The 19,310-nt window shown below is 48.9% G+C and overlaps 1 protein-coding gene across 1 annotated transcript in view; it reads right to left on the bottom strand.

The window, feature by feature from the left end:
* Window positions 1-6,571: 6,571 nt before the first annotated feature.
* The window catches only part of Parp1 (poly(ADP-ribose) polymerase 1), a 32,232-nt gene continuing 19,493 nt past the window's right edge, over window positions 6,572-19,310 (bottom strand). Inside the window, exons 13-23 of the mRNA XM_021151105.3 lie at window positions 18,560-18,755; window positions 16,301-16,429; window positions 14,746-14,829; window positions 13,517-13,639; window positions 12,903-13,031; window positions 10,083-10,181; window positions 9,216-9,368; window positions 8,487-8,614; window positions 7,908-7,969; window positions 7,361-7,475; window positions 6,572-7,121 (exon numbers count right to left, since the gene is read on the bottom strand). Coding sequence (XP_021006764.1) covers window positions 7,040-7,121; window positions 7,361-7,475; window positions 7,908-7,969; window positions 8,487-8,614; window positions 9,216-9,368; window positions 10,083-10,181; window positions 12,903-13,031; window positions 13,517-13,639; window positions 14,746-14,829; window positions 16,301-16,429; window positions 18,560-18,755 — 1,300 coding nt within the window. The 3' untranslated portion in view covers window positions 6,572-7,039. The remainder of the gene's footprint in view (window positions 7,122-7,360; window positions 7,476-7,907; window positions 7,970-8,486; window positions 8,615-9,215; window positions 9,369-10,082; window positions 10,182-12,902; window positions 13,032-13,516; window positions 13,640-14,745; window positions 14,830-16,300; window positions 16,430-18,559; window positions 18,756-19,310) is intronic.

Below are 19,310 nucleotides of genomic sequence, written 5' to 3'. Positions count from 1 at the left end.
TTTTCTGATCCTTAGAGGGAATGCCATCTCAAAGTACACCATAGGCTGGAGGCCAAGCCTTCTATACATGGCCTTTGGGGGCACAGATGAGAACCAGAGCTCTCACTGTGAGTGGGAGGGGAGTCATGAGGGGTGGAGCAGAGGCCCAGCACAGGGCAAAGACACAGAATCACAGAGGAAACACAAGAGAGCAAGCGGAAGGCAGGAGCTTAGCTGTCCCAAGTGCCCAATATGACCTCTGCAGTCATGGAGGCCCAGCCAGGCCTGCGATTAGCACCAAGAGAGCTGCTGTTTAAACTATTCTGAGCAACAGCTTCTATTTCTGTGCTTGTTTGCAGCTTTCTTCACAGCATCACAGAGAGTGGAGCAGCTAAGGGAGGCTTAGCAACGGCCTGCAGCTGTTAAGTCCTTGAGATCATGGACCCTGGGGATGTAGAAGAGCACTGAGAATCCCCGTGGGAAGAGTTTGCATTCCTCAACTGCCTTCTCCCTAGAGCATGGCCACTCCCCACTCCTTGGTTTTTGCTGAGATAGTTACCTCCTCTAATCAGGTTGCAAATGTACTTTCTGTAAATGGAACACAGCATGTGGTCCCAACCTTGGCCAAGGAGAAGAGAGGTGTGTGGATTCGTGGGTCGCTTGCTGGATGGAGATGCTGGGAGTCTTGCAGCCATGATGGGAGGAACCCAGAAACCTCACTAGCAGGTTCTGTCATAGTCTTCTTGACAGAGGGATCCTGTCAAGGCAGGTGTTGGTTGGGCTTTCTGATAGTAGCCAGAAAGTTGCTCAACTAACAGGTTGGTTCTCTAAACTCTATTCAGGAAGCCTAAGCACTCCGGTCTTACCTGACTGTCCCTTCTCTTGTCCTGAATTTCTCTTCATGTCCAATGTAAAGAAAAGCCAATAGCAGGTTGAGTCAAGATGGGGCTATTCCTTTACTGGGAGGGTCCCTTTAAACTTTGTCTTCTTATATTGTGGAGGGGTGTGCCATGTAGCTATTTCTTTTGAACTGATATAGTCCTTCACAGAGAGAGGCCCATAAGAATCAGGAAATGAAGGAAACCTTTAACACCTAGGAAATTCCTGAAGTCGGTCTGATTCACAAGGCCCACCCCCCAAGGTTATAAGCAGCAATTTAGTGCCAAGAAGCCTTTCCTGTGAGAACCCACAGCCCGCAGGCTGGGTGGAGCTTCTGGGATGCAGCTTGCATGGGTTGTCATCCATGCTGAGAGTGGGCTTTGGGTAATGCAGCTGTCTTGACCCCTTTGTAACCTCTTATGCTACTGTAATGACCCAGAAACCCTCACCAAAACCTCACAGGCTCACTAAGCTCGGCTTGGGTGGAGTTGTTTCATTGGTACCTGATTAGTGCAGCCTGGGACAAAAGGCCATTTGTTTACATCTCCCTAAGAAAAGTTACAGCCGGGCGGTGGTGGTGCACGCCTTTAATCCCAGCACTTGGGAGGCAGAGGCAGGCGGATTTCTGAGTTCGAGGCCAGCCTGGTCTACAAAGTGAGTTCCAGGACAGCCAGGGCTATACAGAGAAACCCTGTCTCGAAAAAACCAAAAAAAAGAAAAAAAAAAAAAAGAAAAGAAAAGTTACACTTCAGTGGGGAAGGACGGTTAATCTCATTTGTCAAAGTGATTTGATAGGTCTAGAAGAGTGGTTCTGAACCTTTCTAATGCCGTGACGCTAAAATAGTTATATTGCAGTGACTCCCCAACCACAGAAAGTATCTTTGTTGCTATTTCGTAACTCTAAGTTTTCTTTACTCACTATACATCACACATGTATGTATGTATGTATATGATCACAGTCCCCCTCTCTCTTCTCTCTTCCCAGTCCCACCCATACAAATCCCTCCTCCCCTTGGGTCCCACCACATTCTAGGGCATCTAGTCTCAGCAGGACTAGGCACATCCTCTCCCACTGAGGCCCAACCAGGCAGTCCAGGTCAATAAGGGGAGCCAATGGCAGGGAACAGAGACCGAGACAGCCCCTGCTCCACTTGTTAGGGGACCCACATGAAGACCAAGCTACACATTTGCTACAAATGTGTAGGGGGTCTAGGTCCAGCTTCTGCAGGCTCACTGGTTGGTGGCCCAGGGTGCACCAGGTTAGTTGACTCTGTGGGTCTTCTTGTGGTCATAAATGTAATTTTGCTACTGCTATGGGTGGCACTGTTCCCTGGGTTAGGATCCTGAACGGTATACAGTGCTGAGCTGAGCACAGCTATTCATTGCTCTTGATTGGAGATACAATGTGACCAGCTGCTTATAGTTCCTGCTGCCTCCACAGACTGTACCCTCACCCTTCCTGGGCTTGCAGGGATGGTTCAGGTTGCTCCTGTAGGGGAACCAAGTTTGACTCACCCTCCCACAAACACAGTCTCCTTAAGTTGCTGATGTCAGGGTGCTAAGACAGGGGTAACAAGAAAAAAAAAAACCAAAACACTTTGAGAAACACAAGTTCTCCAGAGTCGCAATTTCCAGACCCGCCAACTCCTTAAGTGCCATGAAGCACCACCTATGAGCGCTCCAATGTCTTCTGGGAAAGCAGTCCTTCTGGAGCTTCAAGATGCAGCTCATCACCCAGAAGCTGCTCGGTGGATGGTTCAAGAAGCCAAGGTGGCCGGCTCCATTTTAACCTGAACACAAAGAGCCATAGGTATCCCTGGGACATTGGGGACACCAGGAAGGCAGCACCCATGGGCACCTGCCCATCAAACCACTCCGAGAAACAAAACCCTTTAAAATTAGGTTTCTGAAATTCCCAACAAATGCTAGGCAGACACAGAAATCACAATTCAAAACTTTGGTTACTGGCTGTAACCTAAAGTAGCACGCTGGCTTATTCAAATCTAGGAAGCCCAGTCTGGTCCCTGGGTGAGTAACAGCACACGGCTAAAATTAGCCTGACCATCTGCTGAGACAGCAGCTGCCTATTCTAAGCCCTTGAGAGCCTGCCTGGAAGTGGGGCTGGGCTTCCCAGGGAAAGAGCCAGATAGGCCTATGGCCTCGTGGTCAAGGGGAGGACAGGACAGGACAGGCAGTTAAAGACTCAAAGGGAGCCAGGTTTATAGAGATTGGAAATGCAGAGCTGGATCCAGATTGTATTTCCTGGCTTCTTAACATTCTCAGAATGTCAGATGGATGGTGGATCGGCTGATTTAGAAGACTGTCGCACTGTGTTTGGGGACTCCGGCTCAGATGACCTATGGAGTTGAAGGCAGTCTATCGACCCCATCTCTCATTTCTGCCCCCAGAGAGCAATGTCCCTCAGACTGAAGACTATTTAAATGATTAACAGTCACCCATCCCCAGAAAACCTCCTCCCGAAGTTTGCTGGACTTAAAATTGCAGTCAACGCCCCTATGTGGCTGCCCCAGCCTTACCTCTGATTGGACACAAAGCCTTAGCTGGTCCTTTTGCCATTTTTCATAGCCCAGTTTGTACTTGATTTTTATACTCTCCCCCTTTCCCTTTACGTGAATGAGTATATTTACCTGCCCGCAGAGGCCAGAAAAGCATGGCAGATCCCCTGGAACTGGAGTTATAAATGCTTGGGAGCCACTGTGCAGGTGCCAAGAACCAACCCTGGATCCTCTGCAGGAGCAAGTGATAGGCTTCTAACCACTGAGCCGCCCTGCTTCCCACCCCCACTCCTTTTAACTGGTGCTGTTAATAAAATCCTTGCATATGCCAAGGCCAATAAAATCACTCTCTCGGGTATTAGCACATTCATCGCTAAGTAATGGATCCCACCGAGACAGCCCATACATATTCACTACAGTATCCTCTTACCCTTTCTTCAATATGTTAAAAACTTTGTGTGGCGTATCATGTGTGCTTGTGCACTCAATGTCAGGACCCAGAAGTCAACGTTGGATGCCCACTCCCCCTACTCGTCTTCACCAGAGTCCTTCACCGAGGCTAGTTTACCAATCCCCTTGTTCTCAGCCCCAAATCAGCTTTTCATGAGATGAGTATCTTGTAGTGTAGCCCAGGCTGGCCTCTACCTTCTGAGTGCTAGGACTCAGTAACGTAATAGCATGTTCTTATCAGTGTGCACTGTGTATACTGTGCTAGCCCTGGATCTCAGCTGGCCTAAACTCATTCCTGAAAGCCAGGCTGCGATGTTTACAGCAAGGTCAAGTTCCAGGCACATCACTCTGCAGCAGCTTTGAAATGTGCTGTGGGAGCCGGGGGTGGTGACGCACGCCTTTAATCCCAGCACTTGGGAGGCAGAGGCAGGCGGATTTCTGAGTTCGAGGCCAGCCTGGTCTACAGAGTGAGTTCCAGGACAGCCAGGGCTATACAGAGAAACCCTGTCTCGAAAAACAAAACAAAAAAAAAAAAAAAAAGAAAAAAAAAAGAAATGTGCTGTGGGTGTTTGCTGAAGGATTTGTCCTCACCTCCCTAAGAGGGCAACATTCAAATACAGTCAGACCACACAGAATCCTGATGGCCAGCACACTGCAGGAACTTAGTGCTTCTCAGACAATGCAACAGTACAGTCTGAACAGCTAAGGATGGGCTGAACAGACGCTGCCTGAGGGCTGCTTGTCTAGACATGGGCAAGGGCAGTTTACTAGGTGGGCAGAGCATGGCACTCAGACCCTGAATTTTGGGGTAAGGTTGTTGTTAAGGTCTGTGGACATGTCAGCATGGGCCTAAGCGCTGGCTTTTAATTTATAGTGACTTCACTTTTGGTTGCTGTGCTAGTTTGAATGATAATGGCCTCATAAATTCACAGGGAGTGGCACTATTAGGAGGTGGCCTTGTTGGAGGAAGTGTGTCAGTAGGGGGTGGACTTTGAGGTTTCAGAAGCTTCAATCAAAATGTAAAACTCTCAGTTCCTTCTCCAGCATCATGGCTGCCTGCATATCACCATGCTTTCTTCCATGAGAACAATGGACTAAACTGCAAACCAGCCCCAATTAAATGTTTTTTTCTAGTTGGTTTTGGTGGCTCATATCTTTAATCCCAGCACTTGGGAGGCAGAGGCAGACCATCTCTGAGTTCGATGCCAGCCTGGTTTACAGAGTTAGGTTCTAGGACAGATGGGACTACAAAGAGAAAAAAAAACTGTTTGGGGGGGGAGAGAGAGAGAGAGAGAGAGAGAGAGAGAGAGAGACCTTTCCTTTGTATAAGTGGCCATGGTCAGGTGTTTCTTCATTACAGGAGAAGCCCTAACAAAGACAGCTGGCATTCTCAGGGCAAGGCCTGAGATCCTCCCCCAACCCAAGGTTTCTTTGTGTAGCCCTGGCTATCTTAGAACTCAAGAGATTCATTTGCCTCCTGAGTGCTGGGATTAAAACAATGTGCCACAACCACTCGGCTAAGACTTAGATTTCTTAAACACGGAGACCAGTACCAAGTGAACATTGCAAGAACCCACGGCTTAGAATAAGTAGTCAGAAGTGGGATATGGACTTTAGGAGTCACCTTGTTCAGTAAGCCCTGTGAGGTACTTGCCCTTCTCTCCTGGTACAAAGGCGATGGTAGTTGAAGAGCCCTACTGACAGTTTTCATCTACATCAACACTTAAGAGGAGCTTGACCACGTGCCCAGGCAGCCACCCCCCTCATCAGAAGCCTCACTTCCGCATGTCCTCCAGTCTGACTGCGGCCACACACCAGGTTCTACAGGACAGAGCCCTAGACCACAAATGAAATAGAACACTTCATTTTCCTTCTTCCCTGTCTTGAGTGAGTTCTGCTTTTTGTTCCTCCCACCAGAAATCAAACTACCACTAAAACAACCCCAAACTTGTGAGGCCTTGAGTTAGGGATGGTGGGAGTCGATCCTGCGCCTGTCAGTCCTACACTTGTCTGTGGAAGGTCAGGAGGGACCCTGACTTTCAGAGCTGAATGTAACAGTCAAGCTTGGTTTTCTAATTCCAGCGAGCTCTAGATGGCCCGTGGTTTTAGGACAGTACAGTGCAGAGATTCCCAACCTGGGGTTGCAACCCTTTGGGCATTGAACAGCTCTTTTACAGGAGACCATGGAGAAACTATAAATATTTACATTATGATTTCATAACAGCAGATAAACTACACTTCTGAACAGAAGCAACAAAAACAGTTTTATGGTTAGGGTCACCGCAACATGAGGAACTGCATTAAAAGGGGTGCAGTCTTGGGAAGGCTGAGAAGCACTCACATAGCTGAGTCCCACTGCCTTGCCAAGCACTGGGAATCTGGAGACACACTTTTGGGACTCAGTGCTATAGGAGTTCATACCTACAGGGCCTATGGAGACTTCTCACTGTGAAGATGACCTGTCAGAGGAGATGAGGCACACAACACGGGAGTAGATATCCATTTGCATTTTAATTGAGAACTATTAGCCCTTTGGGTGGCTGTACTGATTACAGACGGTTCAATTTGGAAGACACAGAATCCCAAATGCAACTTTGAACTGACCACACTACAGGCTCAGTCGCCCCAGTTAAGGGCTTCAGGTAGTCCCTTCTTTTGGTTATCCCATGTCTATCACTGAAAACCAAGCAAAACAAAAGCTCAGCAGACTAAGAGGGGGACATACAAGATAAAAAAGAAAATCTATATAGTATGAAATTAATTTTTATTTTTAGCTCAAAATAAATGCTTAACATTTTGCCAAAATTAAACCGAAGATGAACCCTTGAAAGAAGGGAGGAAGGACATTTTCCTTCCCCGGGGAAGCCAGTAAGGCAGACATTGTGACTGTGACGTGGTGTTTCTTCCCTCAGGACTAGTCTAGGCAAACAACAAAAACCTCTCCTCAACTTTTGCTCTACTGCCAGCTGCTGTCCATGGGGCTGTGGCTGGTAGGATAAACCACAAACAACCGGCCTGCCCCAGTGCAGCATGGACAAGGGACTTGAAACCAGAGCCCTTTAACTTGTCTGTATAAAACCCTTCCTAAGGAGATTCGGTGAGGGGGCCACCCTTCGGCGGCAGCATGGCTGAGGTTTTGTGGTGTCTGGTGCAGAGGCACTAGGAGGAATTGCCCCGTAGGCCCTGGGTCCTGGGCATAGCCCACCCCTCGCACTTTACCACAGGGATGTCTTAAAATTGAACTTGAGTTTCAGCAGGTATTTGAGATTCACCTGAGCAATGTCGTAGACAATGTACCTGGGGAGGGCAGTTGTCAAGGAGCCAACAGTTGAGTCCCCAAGATCTCTTACCCAACACGTAATCTCCTGAAAGTAGGGAAGGCTAGTGCCCAGAGAGACAGATTTACCCACACAGCAGGGAGTCAGACCTCAAGTTGACACAGGAGACCACCCAAGGGGTAAGTTGTCCTGGGCAATAAGAGCACGCGTACCTGCTGGTACAGCTCCAGAGCACACAGCACAGCCAAGAAAGGATACTCATTATACAGCAGGCAGGTGTCGTTGACACCAGATGGGATCCCTGTTCCCAGTGGAACCTCTACACCCTCCAGGGTGATGCTGGCCGAAGGGTCAGGGGTGGTTTTTCCCAAACCTGTAAGATGGAAGGGTCAAGTTCTAGGTATAACAGGGGATGTGTAACAAGGGCTGTGAAAATGTCCTGGGTATACATCCATTTCATACAGGGTTTGTGTTCACTTTAAACATACTTCAGATGCAAGCACAGACACTGTAAAGAAGGTTTCAAGGCAAGGCTCTAACCCAGTGAAGTCACTGTGGCCCAGATGAGGTCATACTGTGGCGAACATCCCAAGGAGGCCTTGATCATCATATGCTATCCATTCAAAAAGTCCAGGGGCACCAGAGGTCCCTCTTGGCCCCGATACCACTGCTTAAAAGCTGAGGCTCCCAGTGCCCTGACTTGGCTCCTGGTATTCCAAAGAACTGCCATGGTATTGTGACACAGGAATCAAACAGTTTTGTTTGTAAATGAACCTCCACCCGAGTCAGGCTGGAGGGACAGTACCTTTGACACTGTGCTTGCCCTTGGGTAACTTGCTGATATGTGAAGCATGCTTCAGTTCATACCTATTCAAAAGAGGACAGTCTCAGAAGAGCCTCTGGTCACAGGGCTCCTAAACCAACACCTTCCTCAGCATCTTTCCTGGTACATAAACCAAGTGCCCACAGAACTCTGTTCACCCTCACCCTGGCACCTCCCTCCCCAGCTCCTGGACCTTCAGAACCCAGAGCGTTCCTCTCAAGTACAAAGCCTACAACAGTATCACTCCTGTGGGGTTATTTTCAAAGAAAGGCCTGTCTGGAGCTGTGGCCAGCTGCCTGACAGTTCCTGTCTAGTCTACCCTATGGCCTACTTCGCCATCTAGTTCTGGTCACAGCTCAAAGGATGGAGGTTGCCAGAGGATGAAGGAAGAGAGTCTTCTCTTTGAATGACCTTACTGCGTCCTGGCTCCTGTTTGGTTTTCATAGCTTCTCTAACTCTCCCCTGACTCCTCCCTCGAGCTGCCATCTACTGCACTTACAAGCGAAATAGACTTCTTCTAGTCCACTCTGCCCACCCTGGCCTCAGAGTCCAGGTACTCACATGTTTCCAAGGGCAACCTCTCCCAGCAGTATTAAGCCAATCGGGTCTCCCTGAGATGTGTGGCAGTAGTTTGCACTTTTGGACACCATGTCGGCAAAGTAGATCCCTTTCCCAAACATGTAGCCTGTCTGGAGAGTTGGAAGAGGGACAGCTGAAAACCTTCCAGCAGTGAATTCCCACAAGCACTTTGCTCGGCCAAGGCCCACAGCCATCACCTTGGAGAGGGATGGCTCCCTCTATGGAAGGCCAGTGCTTACAGGTGGGCTGGGGAAAGTCACGTGAGAGTGGACTCTTTCTCTTTACCAGGAAGTTTCATAAGGCTAATGTGAGCGAGTTAATGATCACTACTTAGACCAAGCCAGGCACACATATACATCCAGCAGGCACTGATGTCACCACTCAGCCATACACCAGTACCTAGCGTGAATGAGAGCTATAGTCACCAAGCCCTTTTCTTTCTTCTCCACCTTAGAGGGCCTGCTGACTCGGTCCGTTCTGTGACCCAGCAGGCAACATCATCTAGCCCTGGTCCTATTTTTTTAATGGTGGAAATCTGGGAGCTCACAGTTGCTGCCAGCTGAAGGAAGGAAGAGGCATGCCTGGGCTCCAAAGCCTGCCCCCTTCTGAGAGGGCCTGCTGCAGGCTGGACTCTCAAAGCACCGGGGGCCCTCAGGAGACCACTGCAGGGACAAGCCCTTCCACACCGCCCCAGAGAAGACAGCCACCTACCACAGGCGCTTCAGGTGGGGCTATCCGCAGACCCTGCGACAGGATGCCGGCAAAGTTGGTGGTCCTGGAGCCGTGCCACAGCAGCCTCCGGTTGTGAAGCTGCCTGAAGGGCTTGTAGCGCTGGCTCTCCCCCTCGCGCTCTATCTTGAAGATCTGGGCAGATGGTTGGCAAGAGAGAGCCAGGTACTGTTACTCAGGTTCACCCAAGAGATGAACAGACTTAGGAGCTTCCGATGCTGACCACCTGCCTCAGGGACACTTTAGCTTTGCCACACCATCCACGGGCTGCGATGGGATGACAATGCACGTGTCCCAAGGCTCCACTTATAGGGACGAGCCATTACAGATACTGGGGCTGATGTGCAGCAGGTACACACCTAAGGAACCTCTTTTGTAGATGGTTCTCACTATGTAGACCAGGCTAACTTGGAACTAAGTACACAGCCCAGGCTAGCCTTGGTCTGTTAAGCCTCCTGAGATTACAGATGTGCACCTCATCTGGCCTGAGGAATCATAAACTTCTGGTAATCATGTTTTCTGACAAATCTGGGGCACTCTAAGTACACAGAAAAAGCCACAGCCAACTGTACAGCAGCGCTCACTCTCCTGCTCACGTCACTTCTGTTTACTAAAAGTAGAGCCAGGCAGTGGTGGCACAAGCCTTCAGTCCCCTGCACTCAGGCAGAGGACGACCAGCCTGCTGCACAGAGAGCTTCCAAACAGCCAGGAATACAGATCCTGTCTCAAAAAGGAAAAGAGAAAGAAAAAGAAAAAGAAAGAAAAGCAAACGGCTCATCCCCCCTGAGCCAGGCAGGGCTGGTGGGACGGGGAGGCCTGGCAGGACAGAAAAGGGAAGAGGATTCTTACATCTATCACTTCCAGGTCATAGGCGTTGTGCGTGGTAGCATGAGTGTTCTTCACGTACTTCCTGATGACCTCAGCCTCTTCAGAATCTCTGTCAACCACCTGGAAAACAGGCATGTGGAGTCAGGGCGGGGGACACCCAGAGCAGCTCACACTGCCAGGGACTGACACTTGCAGGCCGAGGCCAGGGGCCAGAGCCGGACTGTCACTTCTTTTTTTTTTTTTTTTAAAGATTTATTTATTTATTATTATATGTAAGTACATTGTAGCTGTCTTCAGACACACCAGAAGAGGGCGTCAGGTCTCATTACGGATGGTTGTGAGCCACCATGTGGTTGCTGGGATTTGAACTCTGGACCTTCGGAAGAGCAGTAGGGTGCTCTTACCCACTGAGCCATCTCACCAGCCCCCTGACTGTCACTTCTTTATCCGTTTGCACTGCTCGAGAAGCTCAGAGCTCTTGCCTATACGCTAGACTATGAGTCAAGCTAGAAAACCCAGGGTCCCATTACTGAGGCGGAACTATTCTGACCAGGAGTCCAGCTCACCGATGGAACACAGGTGACACGATACAATTTCCCTCTCCCTATGCAGTCCTAGGGATGGGGGGCCAAAGGCCCTTTCACATGCCCAGCAAGTACTGCTCTACCACCAACTATCCCCAGTCCCCTCAGGGTTCTGAGGACAGTCCCTCGTCCATGTGTACCGCGGCTGGCTCAGTGCGTGCCCAACCACGTGACGTCAATGTAATTCATACAAAATAAGCTGAGCATGTGCAGGAGGCTGTGGGTGGTCATTACACCGTCTTCTGATTATCTGTGCTGTCTCTAAGTACAAGCTTTATAACAGTAGTTAAAAACAGGAGCCTCCTCAACAAGAACCTTAGCTTTCCTGCTAAAAAGCTACATTTGGCACCATATCCTACTTGTGAGGCAGGCAAGCTTAGGAACAGCTTAGCTACCTGGGACTCCACTTGTTTGGCCTATGTAGGCACCCTGTTCTAACACTGAGACCCTCACTTGTTCATCCTGCACACATTCCTCTCCATTCAATGCACCTCAAGCCTCTATCTGCTGTGGGCACACCAACCTCCAAACAATGCAGTAAGTTAAGAACAATAGGGGCCGGAGAGATGGCTCAGCGATTAAGAACACTGGCTACTCTTCCAGAGGTCCTGAGTTCAATTCCCAGCAACCACATGGTGGCTCACAACCATCTGTAATGGGATCTGATGCCCTCTTCTGGTGTGTCTGAAGACAGCTACAGTGTACTTGTATAAAATAAGTAAATCTTAAAAATAAAAAACAACAACAACGTAAAATTTAGATACTATTCCAGTTATGTCTGGGTAGTAGGAAGGCTGATCGAGCCTCAGTTGGTCTTGGGTAATAAAATAAGGTGAACTGTCCTAATTTAAGCGGACTTCTGTAGAGACAGACTCCTGTGCTGTAGGGTTTTATGCCAACTTGACATAAGCTAGAGTCACTGGAGGGGGCCTTGATAAGATTGGGCTGTAGGCAAGCTTGTAGGGCATTTTCTTCATTACTGATTTATATGGGAGGGCACAGTCCATTTTGGGTAGGGCTACCCCTGAGATAGTTAGTGGTCCTGGGTTCTATAAAACAGGCTGAGCAACCCGCTGGGAGCAAGCTAGTAAGCAGCCTGCCTCCACGGCCTCTGCATCGGCTCTTGTTTCTAGGCTCCTCCTCTGACCTCCTTCCACGATGAACTGTGACGTGGATGCATCTTTTCTTTCCCAAGTTCCTTTGGTCATGGTGTTTCAATGGTAAGTAACTCTAATTAGGATAAATCCTCCCTTCACTATTCTATGCCTATGGGAAATGAAGCGCCTCTAATGACTGAAATAACATGCACAGGGAGAGGAAATGCAAAGGGCATACATAATCAAGACTGTCAATTAAAACAGAGAACCACCCAACCTACATTACTTTTGCAAACCTTTATTTTAATCCTTTGACTGAGAGGCCAAGAATCTGGAAACATCTGGCCCAGACTTCAACCACCAGTAAAACCTGGACTGCCTAGCAGAAAACAGGCAGAAGATGGGGGTACGGGCTGATCTTGTGTGTCAACTTGACATAAGCTAGAGTCATTACAACAGAGAAGGGAGCCTCCCTTGAGGAAATGCCTCCATGAGATCCAACTTTAAGGCCGGTTTTCTCAACTAGTGACTCAGCGGGAGGGCCTTCTCATTGTGGGTGCTATCCCTGGGTTGGTGGTCTTAGGTTCTAAGAAAGCAGCTGAGTAAGCCATGAGAAGCAAGCAGGTAAGCAGCATCCCTCCATTGCCTCTGCATCAGCTCCTGCCTCCAGGTTCCTGCCCTGTTTGAGTTCCTATCCTGACCTCCCCCAGTGATGGACTATAATCTGGAAGTCCAAGCCAAATAAAATAAATCCTTTCCTCTCCAATTTGCCTTTTGGTCTTGGTGTTTTGTTGCAGCAAGAGACCCAAGACAATGGACACGCCAGACTCAAGCTCAGGCTGGGACAGAGGCACACAATTCAGGCAGGGCAATTTCCACCCTCCCGAGCCTTCAACACAGTCCAGTTCAATTGACTGCTTGTGCTCAAAATAAAAGGAACTTTTCAAACTCAGTCTCCACGCCGACCTGAGGCACTAGCTAGCTCAGACTTTCCAGTGGGTCTCAAAGGCCACCAGAATCACCTGGATATGTGAGAACACAGACTCAAGGCCTAGCCACACACTTAAGGAGCTGTGAAGATGGCCTACCTGCACGTGTAGGTTGGGGACAATGCTCTAAAGTGAGCGACCGAATGCTACACGGCAAGGGCGGGCTCTCACCTTAATGTCAGTTTTGAGCTTCTCGTAGTTGACATCGATGGGGTCCTTGCTGCTGTCGTCAGACCCACCCCTGAGGAGACTATAGGCCACCTCGATGTCCAGGAGGTTGTCTAGCATCTCCACCTTGGCCTGGGGACAGAACACAGACCTGGGAGCTAAGTCCATAGGGAAGGAGACAATCAAGCCCCGACAGGAGTACATGCAGAAAGTAGATGGCATCCGACATCTTCCCTTAGGTGGGGGAAGAACCTGTGCTGGCCAGACCCTGCCATCACCCCTCACTCAATGGTGGGCACTCACAGGCATTTTCCAGAATGCTAATGAGGCTCTGATGCCTGGGGAAGTGAAGGGAAGATGTCAGAACTCTTAAACATGAATGATAGGCAGGAACATAGATGCCACTAAGGATGCCACAAAGTGACCTACGCCAGGGACTCATGGGGACCTTTATGTGAGACAGAGAAATGGTCTTCTTGGTTAATGACAATTTCCTAGACTGACTTGGTAAAGTAAAGGAAAGAAAGGAAGAGTAGAAGGACCCTACTCTTAACAAACACAGCATGGAGGGCAGTGCCAGTAAGACCCAGCGCTGGCCCCACTCCACAGCCTGTTACCTGCACGCAGTCTGCATTGTTCAGGAGTGGGGGCTTCTTCATTCCAAAGTCATGGGGGATCAGGGTGTAGAAGCGATTGGAGAGATCTAGGATCTGGGATTCACTGCTGCCTTGAGACACCGCCTGGAAGGGAAGGGGACAGACAGAAGGGCACAGGTCTAAAGCAGCTGCTGTCTATACAAGCAGGGTCATTAGAGTACCTTCTCACCGAGAGTCGTGGCACTGAGGCACGCAGGATCATGGCCCTGTAACTGTTTATTATTTATTTATTTACACTAAGAACTATGCTATCATACACTTCATACAAAGTGCTACTGCAGAATCTATGGGGTGGGCTCATGGCTACTGCTGTAAAAGTCCTGATTTTTTGTTTGAAAATTGTTCACCTGGGCATGGTGGCACACACCTTTAATCCCAGCACCCCAAGGCAGGCGGATCTGTGAACTGGAGGCCAGCCAGGTCTCCATAGCTCTAGGCCAGTGTGGGCTACACAGAGAGCTCCCGTCTCAAACAAACAGACTAGTGGAAACTGTCCACCATGTTGGGAGCACTGCCCTGCTGCAGTGGCAAAGACAGTCCACACCTGCTACCGAGGGCCAGGAGCCTCAGAGAGCTTGAGCCAGGAAGCGAACCATGTTGTGGAAGCAGGGACCCAGTTCCCTGCTCAGAGGCACCGGGTTCTCCAGCACCACCCAGGAAGCCTACTTTCCTGGGTGCTTCTCTCTTCTCAAAGAGGCTGCACCCCACCCTCAAGTACAAGTAGAGCCTTTGGGTCTCTTGAGGATGTCAGTGTGAAGCCCTAGGGCTGGAGAAAATTCTCCACCAAATTTAAATTTCTAAGGAGTTTATTTTGTATCTGACACCGAAAATCATTACCATGTGTATTTTTTTTTTTTTTTTTTTTTTTTGGTTTTTCGAGACAGGGTTTCTCTGTGTAGCCTTGGCTGTCCTGGAACTCACTTTGTAGACCAGGCTGGCCTCGAACTCAGAAATCCGCCTGCCTCTGCCTCCCGAGTGCTGGGATTAAAGGCGTGCGCCACCACGCCCGGCTTACCATGTGTATTTTGATAACATTCTTTGAGCAATGAACTGGACCACGATATTTACTGAACTGGAAAAAAATCCAAATCCTCACAAACTACAGTTCAGTGCTGTCATTGTTCCACAGTAGACACTGCTACTGCCTCTTGGTAGAAGAGAGGCCGGCCTGGCTAGAGACGCTTGCTTACCTGCTGGACCTCGCTGAGGATAGAGTAGGCGGCCTGGATCTGCCTTCTGCTCAGCTTCCCCAAGGGCATTTTCTGGAGGTCAATCTGCAGAGACAGGGGCATTCTGCACTGTGGCAACACAGCACTCTTCCTTCGTACCCCACCCTGTATGCTGTGTAACACCGGACCAATGCATTCAGCTTAGCAGTCCTGAAGGAAGACTCAACATAACACCCCTAGGACAAGGCGCTGGACTAAGTCTCCACTGTACTCTAGGGCAAGGATGGGGGAGAGGGTACCTTTGCTGCCATCCAGTTCAGAAACAAGAGCCTCAAATTTCCAAGTGCTGAATGTTATTTTTCAAGAACACACACCTGATTCCACATTGGCCTTTCAAACCAGCCACCCCAAAAGGCTGTACATTTGTTTAATAGCACTGCGAATAAGCACACTACTTCAGGATCTACTGCTAATCCAGGTCTTGAGCTGTGAAGGCAGAGGCATGCTCACTTTTTGTTAACAGTGATGAAGAGCTGACAGATCCACATTTGTAAACTGGATCGACTGTTCTTGAATGACATCTACTCCCTCCTGTGAGCGAACTGGCCTGTGCTGTCACTGAGTGCTTGAGGTGACACACATGCGTGCAAGTACCTCACTGCTCTAAGACTGTGGCACTGGGCACAGCCACCAGAGCTGCTGGATTTGTAGAGCAGCCTGTAGTTTCTGGATTCCTGGACAGGGACTAGGAGGCTGTGGCTGGTCAGGTATAGAGACCCCCTCCATCAATTGCTGGGAAGACTCAGGTGAGGGGAGAAGAGCCTATGTCTCGATTAGCCTGTTGTCCACACCATGCAGGCCCACTCAGGAGCAACACTGTTCCAATCAGCATCATCTTGCCTCGTGTACGAGATGAGCGAGCCCTCTAACACAGCTACACCCAGCCTCAAGTTTTAAGAAAGAGAGCTGACTTGAGTTCGGCTAATTGACTGGAGCATGGATCAAGACAGCAGTGGTCACAGGAGTTTTCTTTATTGTTTAATTTTTATTTTATGTCTATGACTGCTTTGCCTACCTACATGCCTGTGTACCCCTTGGGTACCTAGTACCTGTGGAAGCCAAAAGAGGGCGCTGGTTCTCTTGGAACTAAAAACACAGATGGTTGGAAGCCACCATGTGGGTGCTGGAAATTAAACCAGGACCTCTGGAAGAGCAGCTAGTGCTCTTATCTACGGAGCAGTCTCTTCCACCCAGTTTTTTCTTTCTGTGAGTGATCGAAGGCTTGGACTTCCATCGGCATCAGCCAGCTGGCAAGTCTGAGCCCCAAAGAACCAGACCTACCCGACCTAACACAGAAATCAAAGTGGGAAAAAGCAACCGGGGCCAGGGCCCAGGGCCAGTCCTCCACAGTACACTGCATGTCCCACGATAGTGACTGGGCACGCAAGAGTTGGGTGGGATGGAGGTTTGCGGCTGCATGGTCTTAGAAAGGAAAGCTCACCAGGCTCAGTGTGCACCAACCACACTCACGACGCTCAGTCAATGAGCAGTGAGAGCTGCCTCACTCAACACCCACCTCGTACTCCACCAAGGCCTTCTTCATGCTCTCCACGTCGAAGATCATCCCCACGAGCTCCTGCACTGGCTTCGGCAGCTTCGACTTGGTGCCAGGCTTCACTGTCAGCTTCTTTACTGCCTCTTCGTCCTTCAGGGAAGTAGGGAAAGAGGACAAGGATTGTGTTGTCAGGGGTTAGCTACAGGTAACTAGGACACAGGACAGAACACTGCCAGCAAAAAAAGCCAAATGTTCATCAAACCCTCTAGGCCAGTTGGACACAAAGTAATTCCCATGCACTCCCCCAAGCCCTCCTGACTGCTTCAGATTCACATTCCACTGTTCTGACGATGCCTGGCTCTCTCTGGGCGTGCATCCACACCTATCTAGAAGGGAAGGAAGCTCAGATCGCTGGGCAGGCACGAGCTTGTTAGACAACGTCTTCCGCTTGCATCCATCATGTGACAGTGAGACCATTCTGCATGGTGTCGGGTTAAATGATTAAGATTAGCTTCATGGGTTCTGCTTTTAAAATGTCTCATGTTGTGCCTCCTATGGAGAGTGGGGTCTTTGGAGAGAGAGTGTGTGTGGCGTAATCCTGGCCACAAAGGCAGAAATGGGTGAGTACGACAAGTTACAGTTAATCTTGGGTAGTTTTATTTTCTATACCTTTCTCAAAAAAATTCTAAAACAAGTACTTAGGAGGGTACTATCCTGTCCACCTCTAAGTCCAAGGGCTCAGTTACCATTATTTATTACTATAAACTTGTTTATTTTTTGAAACAGGGTGTCACTCCGTAACTCAGGTGACCCTGAAACATACTATGAAGACCAGAGTGACCCCAGACTCAGATCTGCCTGCCTCTGCTCCCGGTGCACTAGGATTAATCGTGTGTGCCATCACACTGACCTGACCTCTAAATTCTAAATCTTAATGCAGAGCTCGTAACACTCTACAACAGAAAAAAATTCCCTCTAAGGAATGCCAGACCCCAAAGGCGTGGAATTAAAATCTGTACCCATTCCGAAGTCTATTTTTACAAAACTAACGTGCACACGCCCCTGGCTAAGATTACTAACCCTACATAGATATCTTCTTAAGATCTGTGTGGCCGGGCTGGTGAGATGGCTCAGTGGGTAAGAGCACCCGACTGCTCTTCCAAAGGTCAGGAGTTCAAATCCCAGCAACCACATGGTGGCTCACAACCATCCGTAACAAGATCTGACTCCCTCTTCTGGAGTGTCTGAAGACAGCTACAGTGTACTTACATATAATAAATAAATAAATCTAAAAAAAAAAAAAAAAAAAGATCTGTGTGGCCTTAAGCAATGGTGTTTACCAAGTATGGCGCACACACACGCCGGCAAGTCCAGGTTTGGAGGCTGGAGCAGATGACTGTTAGTTTGACTTGCTCAACAGCAACCCTCTGGGTCCACCAAACATAAACATCTAGGCACAGAATGTCACCTAAGAGGTAACTGAATGCTGCCTCAGGGCCCACAGGGAGGCTTTAGGATAGACAGGTGATCTATACCAGGGCAGAGCACATCAGCTCTCCCGACCCGCCATCGTTTCCCTCAGTGCTGACACGTGGATTCCACCGGAATCTTCTACAAGTATTACAGTGAAGCCCCAGAGCAGCTTCAGAAACTACCTCTCCTTGGTGTCTCAGAATCTCTACTGCTAGTGGGCGTGACAAAGCCTGCACACCTGCAATCCCAGCACTCAGGAGGCTGAGAGTTCAAACCCAGCTTGAGCTCTCTCCACTCTGTTCTTAACTTATCCAAGTTTCATTCAAAGTCTTATGGTATAGTATACATTTTACCAAATGTTTTCTGTAGCTACTGAGATGCTCACGTGACTTCTACCCTTTGTTCTCAGGGCATATTGAAATGCCAACTACCTCAAGTTCTGTTTGTATTAGCCCTGAGCTTGGGGTACTCGTGCCCTGCTTGACTGACTAGTTATGACTTTTATGTTACAGAGATGGTGTTCAACAAACTCTTCTCACGATCTTAGGTAAAACTGGCCTCACAGCATGAGTATGTTTTCTTCCAAGTTGGGGGAAGAATTTGTTGCCCTAGTATTCTTTTATTTTTTATTTTTTTATTTTTTTGGTTTCTCTGTGTAGCCCCGGCTGTCCTCGAACTCAGAAATCCGCCTGCCTCTGCCCGGCATCTCCCTGGTATTGTTAATTCTTCTCTAAACATGTGTCACTGTTCAGTGTCACCACCCGAGTCACACCGTGGAGTTAAAGGAACAGACCTTGCTATGATTACCTGGCCATAGTCAATCTCCAGAGGGTAGAACTTCTTGGGATACTTTGTGAAATTTTTCGAGTGCCAGGCATTCCCAGTCTTCTCTTCATACAGCTTCATGAAGTGCTCAACAGCGTCCTCTTTGGAGGGCATCTGCTCAAGTTTGTTACTGCCGATAACTGTGCCCACTCGGCCCCAGGACCGGAAGATCCAGTACCTGTAAAGGGACAGAGACCAGGGTGAGCTTCTGTTCTGTTAGACCTTCCTCCGTAAGGGGCAGCTTTAAAAGCATGCTCTCTCCCTCATGAGTTGGTTGAGAGGTGCTGCAGGTGGAACCTAGGGCCTTGAACACACTAGGCAAGCATTCTACAACTCAGAGAGGATGGTTAAACATACTGAAACTATCGCTGTCATTTCAGCAAGCGTTGAATAGCATAAAACGATAAATTTAAATAAAGCCAGGTGTGGTAGTGCACACCTTTAATCGAAACACTTGGGAAACAATAGGAAGTTGGATCTCCGAGGCCAGTTTAGCCTACAAAGGTTCCAGGAGAGCCAGGGTTACAAACAAAAAGAATAAAATGTAATCTTAATGTGTTCCATAATAAAGCATGGGTTTGTTTTGTCTTTTGAATGGCTACAAGAACAGCCTAGTAGGATTGGTGAAGCTACACTGTGATGGGTAAGCACAGCAACATAACCGACAGCCATAATGGCTATTTCTTATGGGGAGACTTCAAACACTGGGTTTTTGTGACTGGGCCTCCTGCTC

Source organism: Mus caroli, unplaced genomic scaffold, assembly GCF_978045245.1.
Source record: "Mus caroli unplaced genomic scaffold, Mus_caroli_1 scaffold_1, whole genome shotgun sequence".
Lineage (NCBI taxonomy): Eukaryota > Metazoa > Chordata > Mammalia > Rodentia > Muridae > Mus > Mus caroli.
The sequence above is the reverse complement of the archived record's forward strand: the minus strand, read 5'-3'. Positions and strand labels throughout refer to the sequence as shown.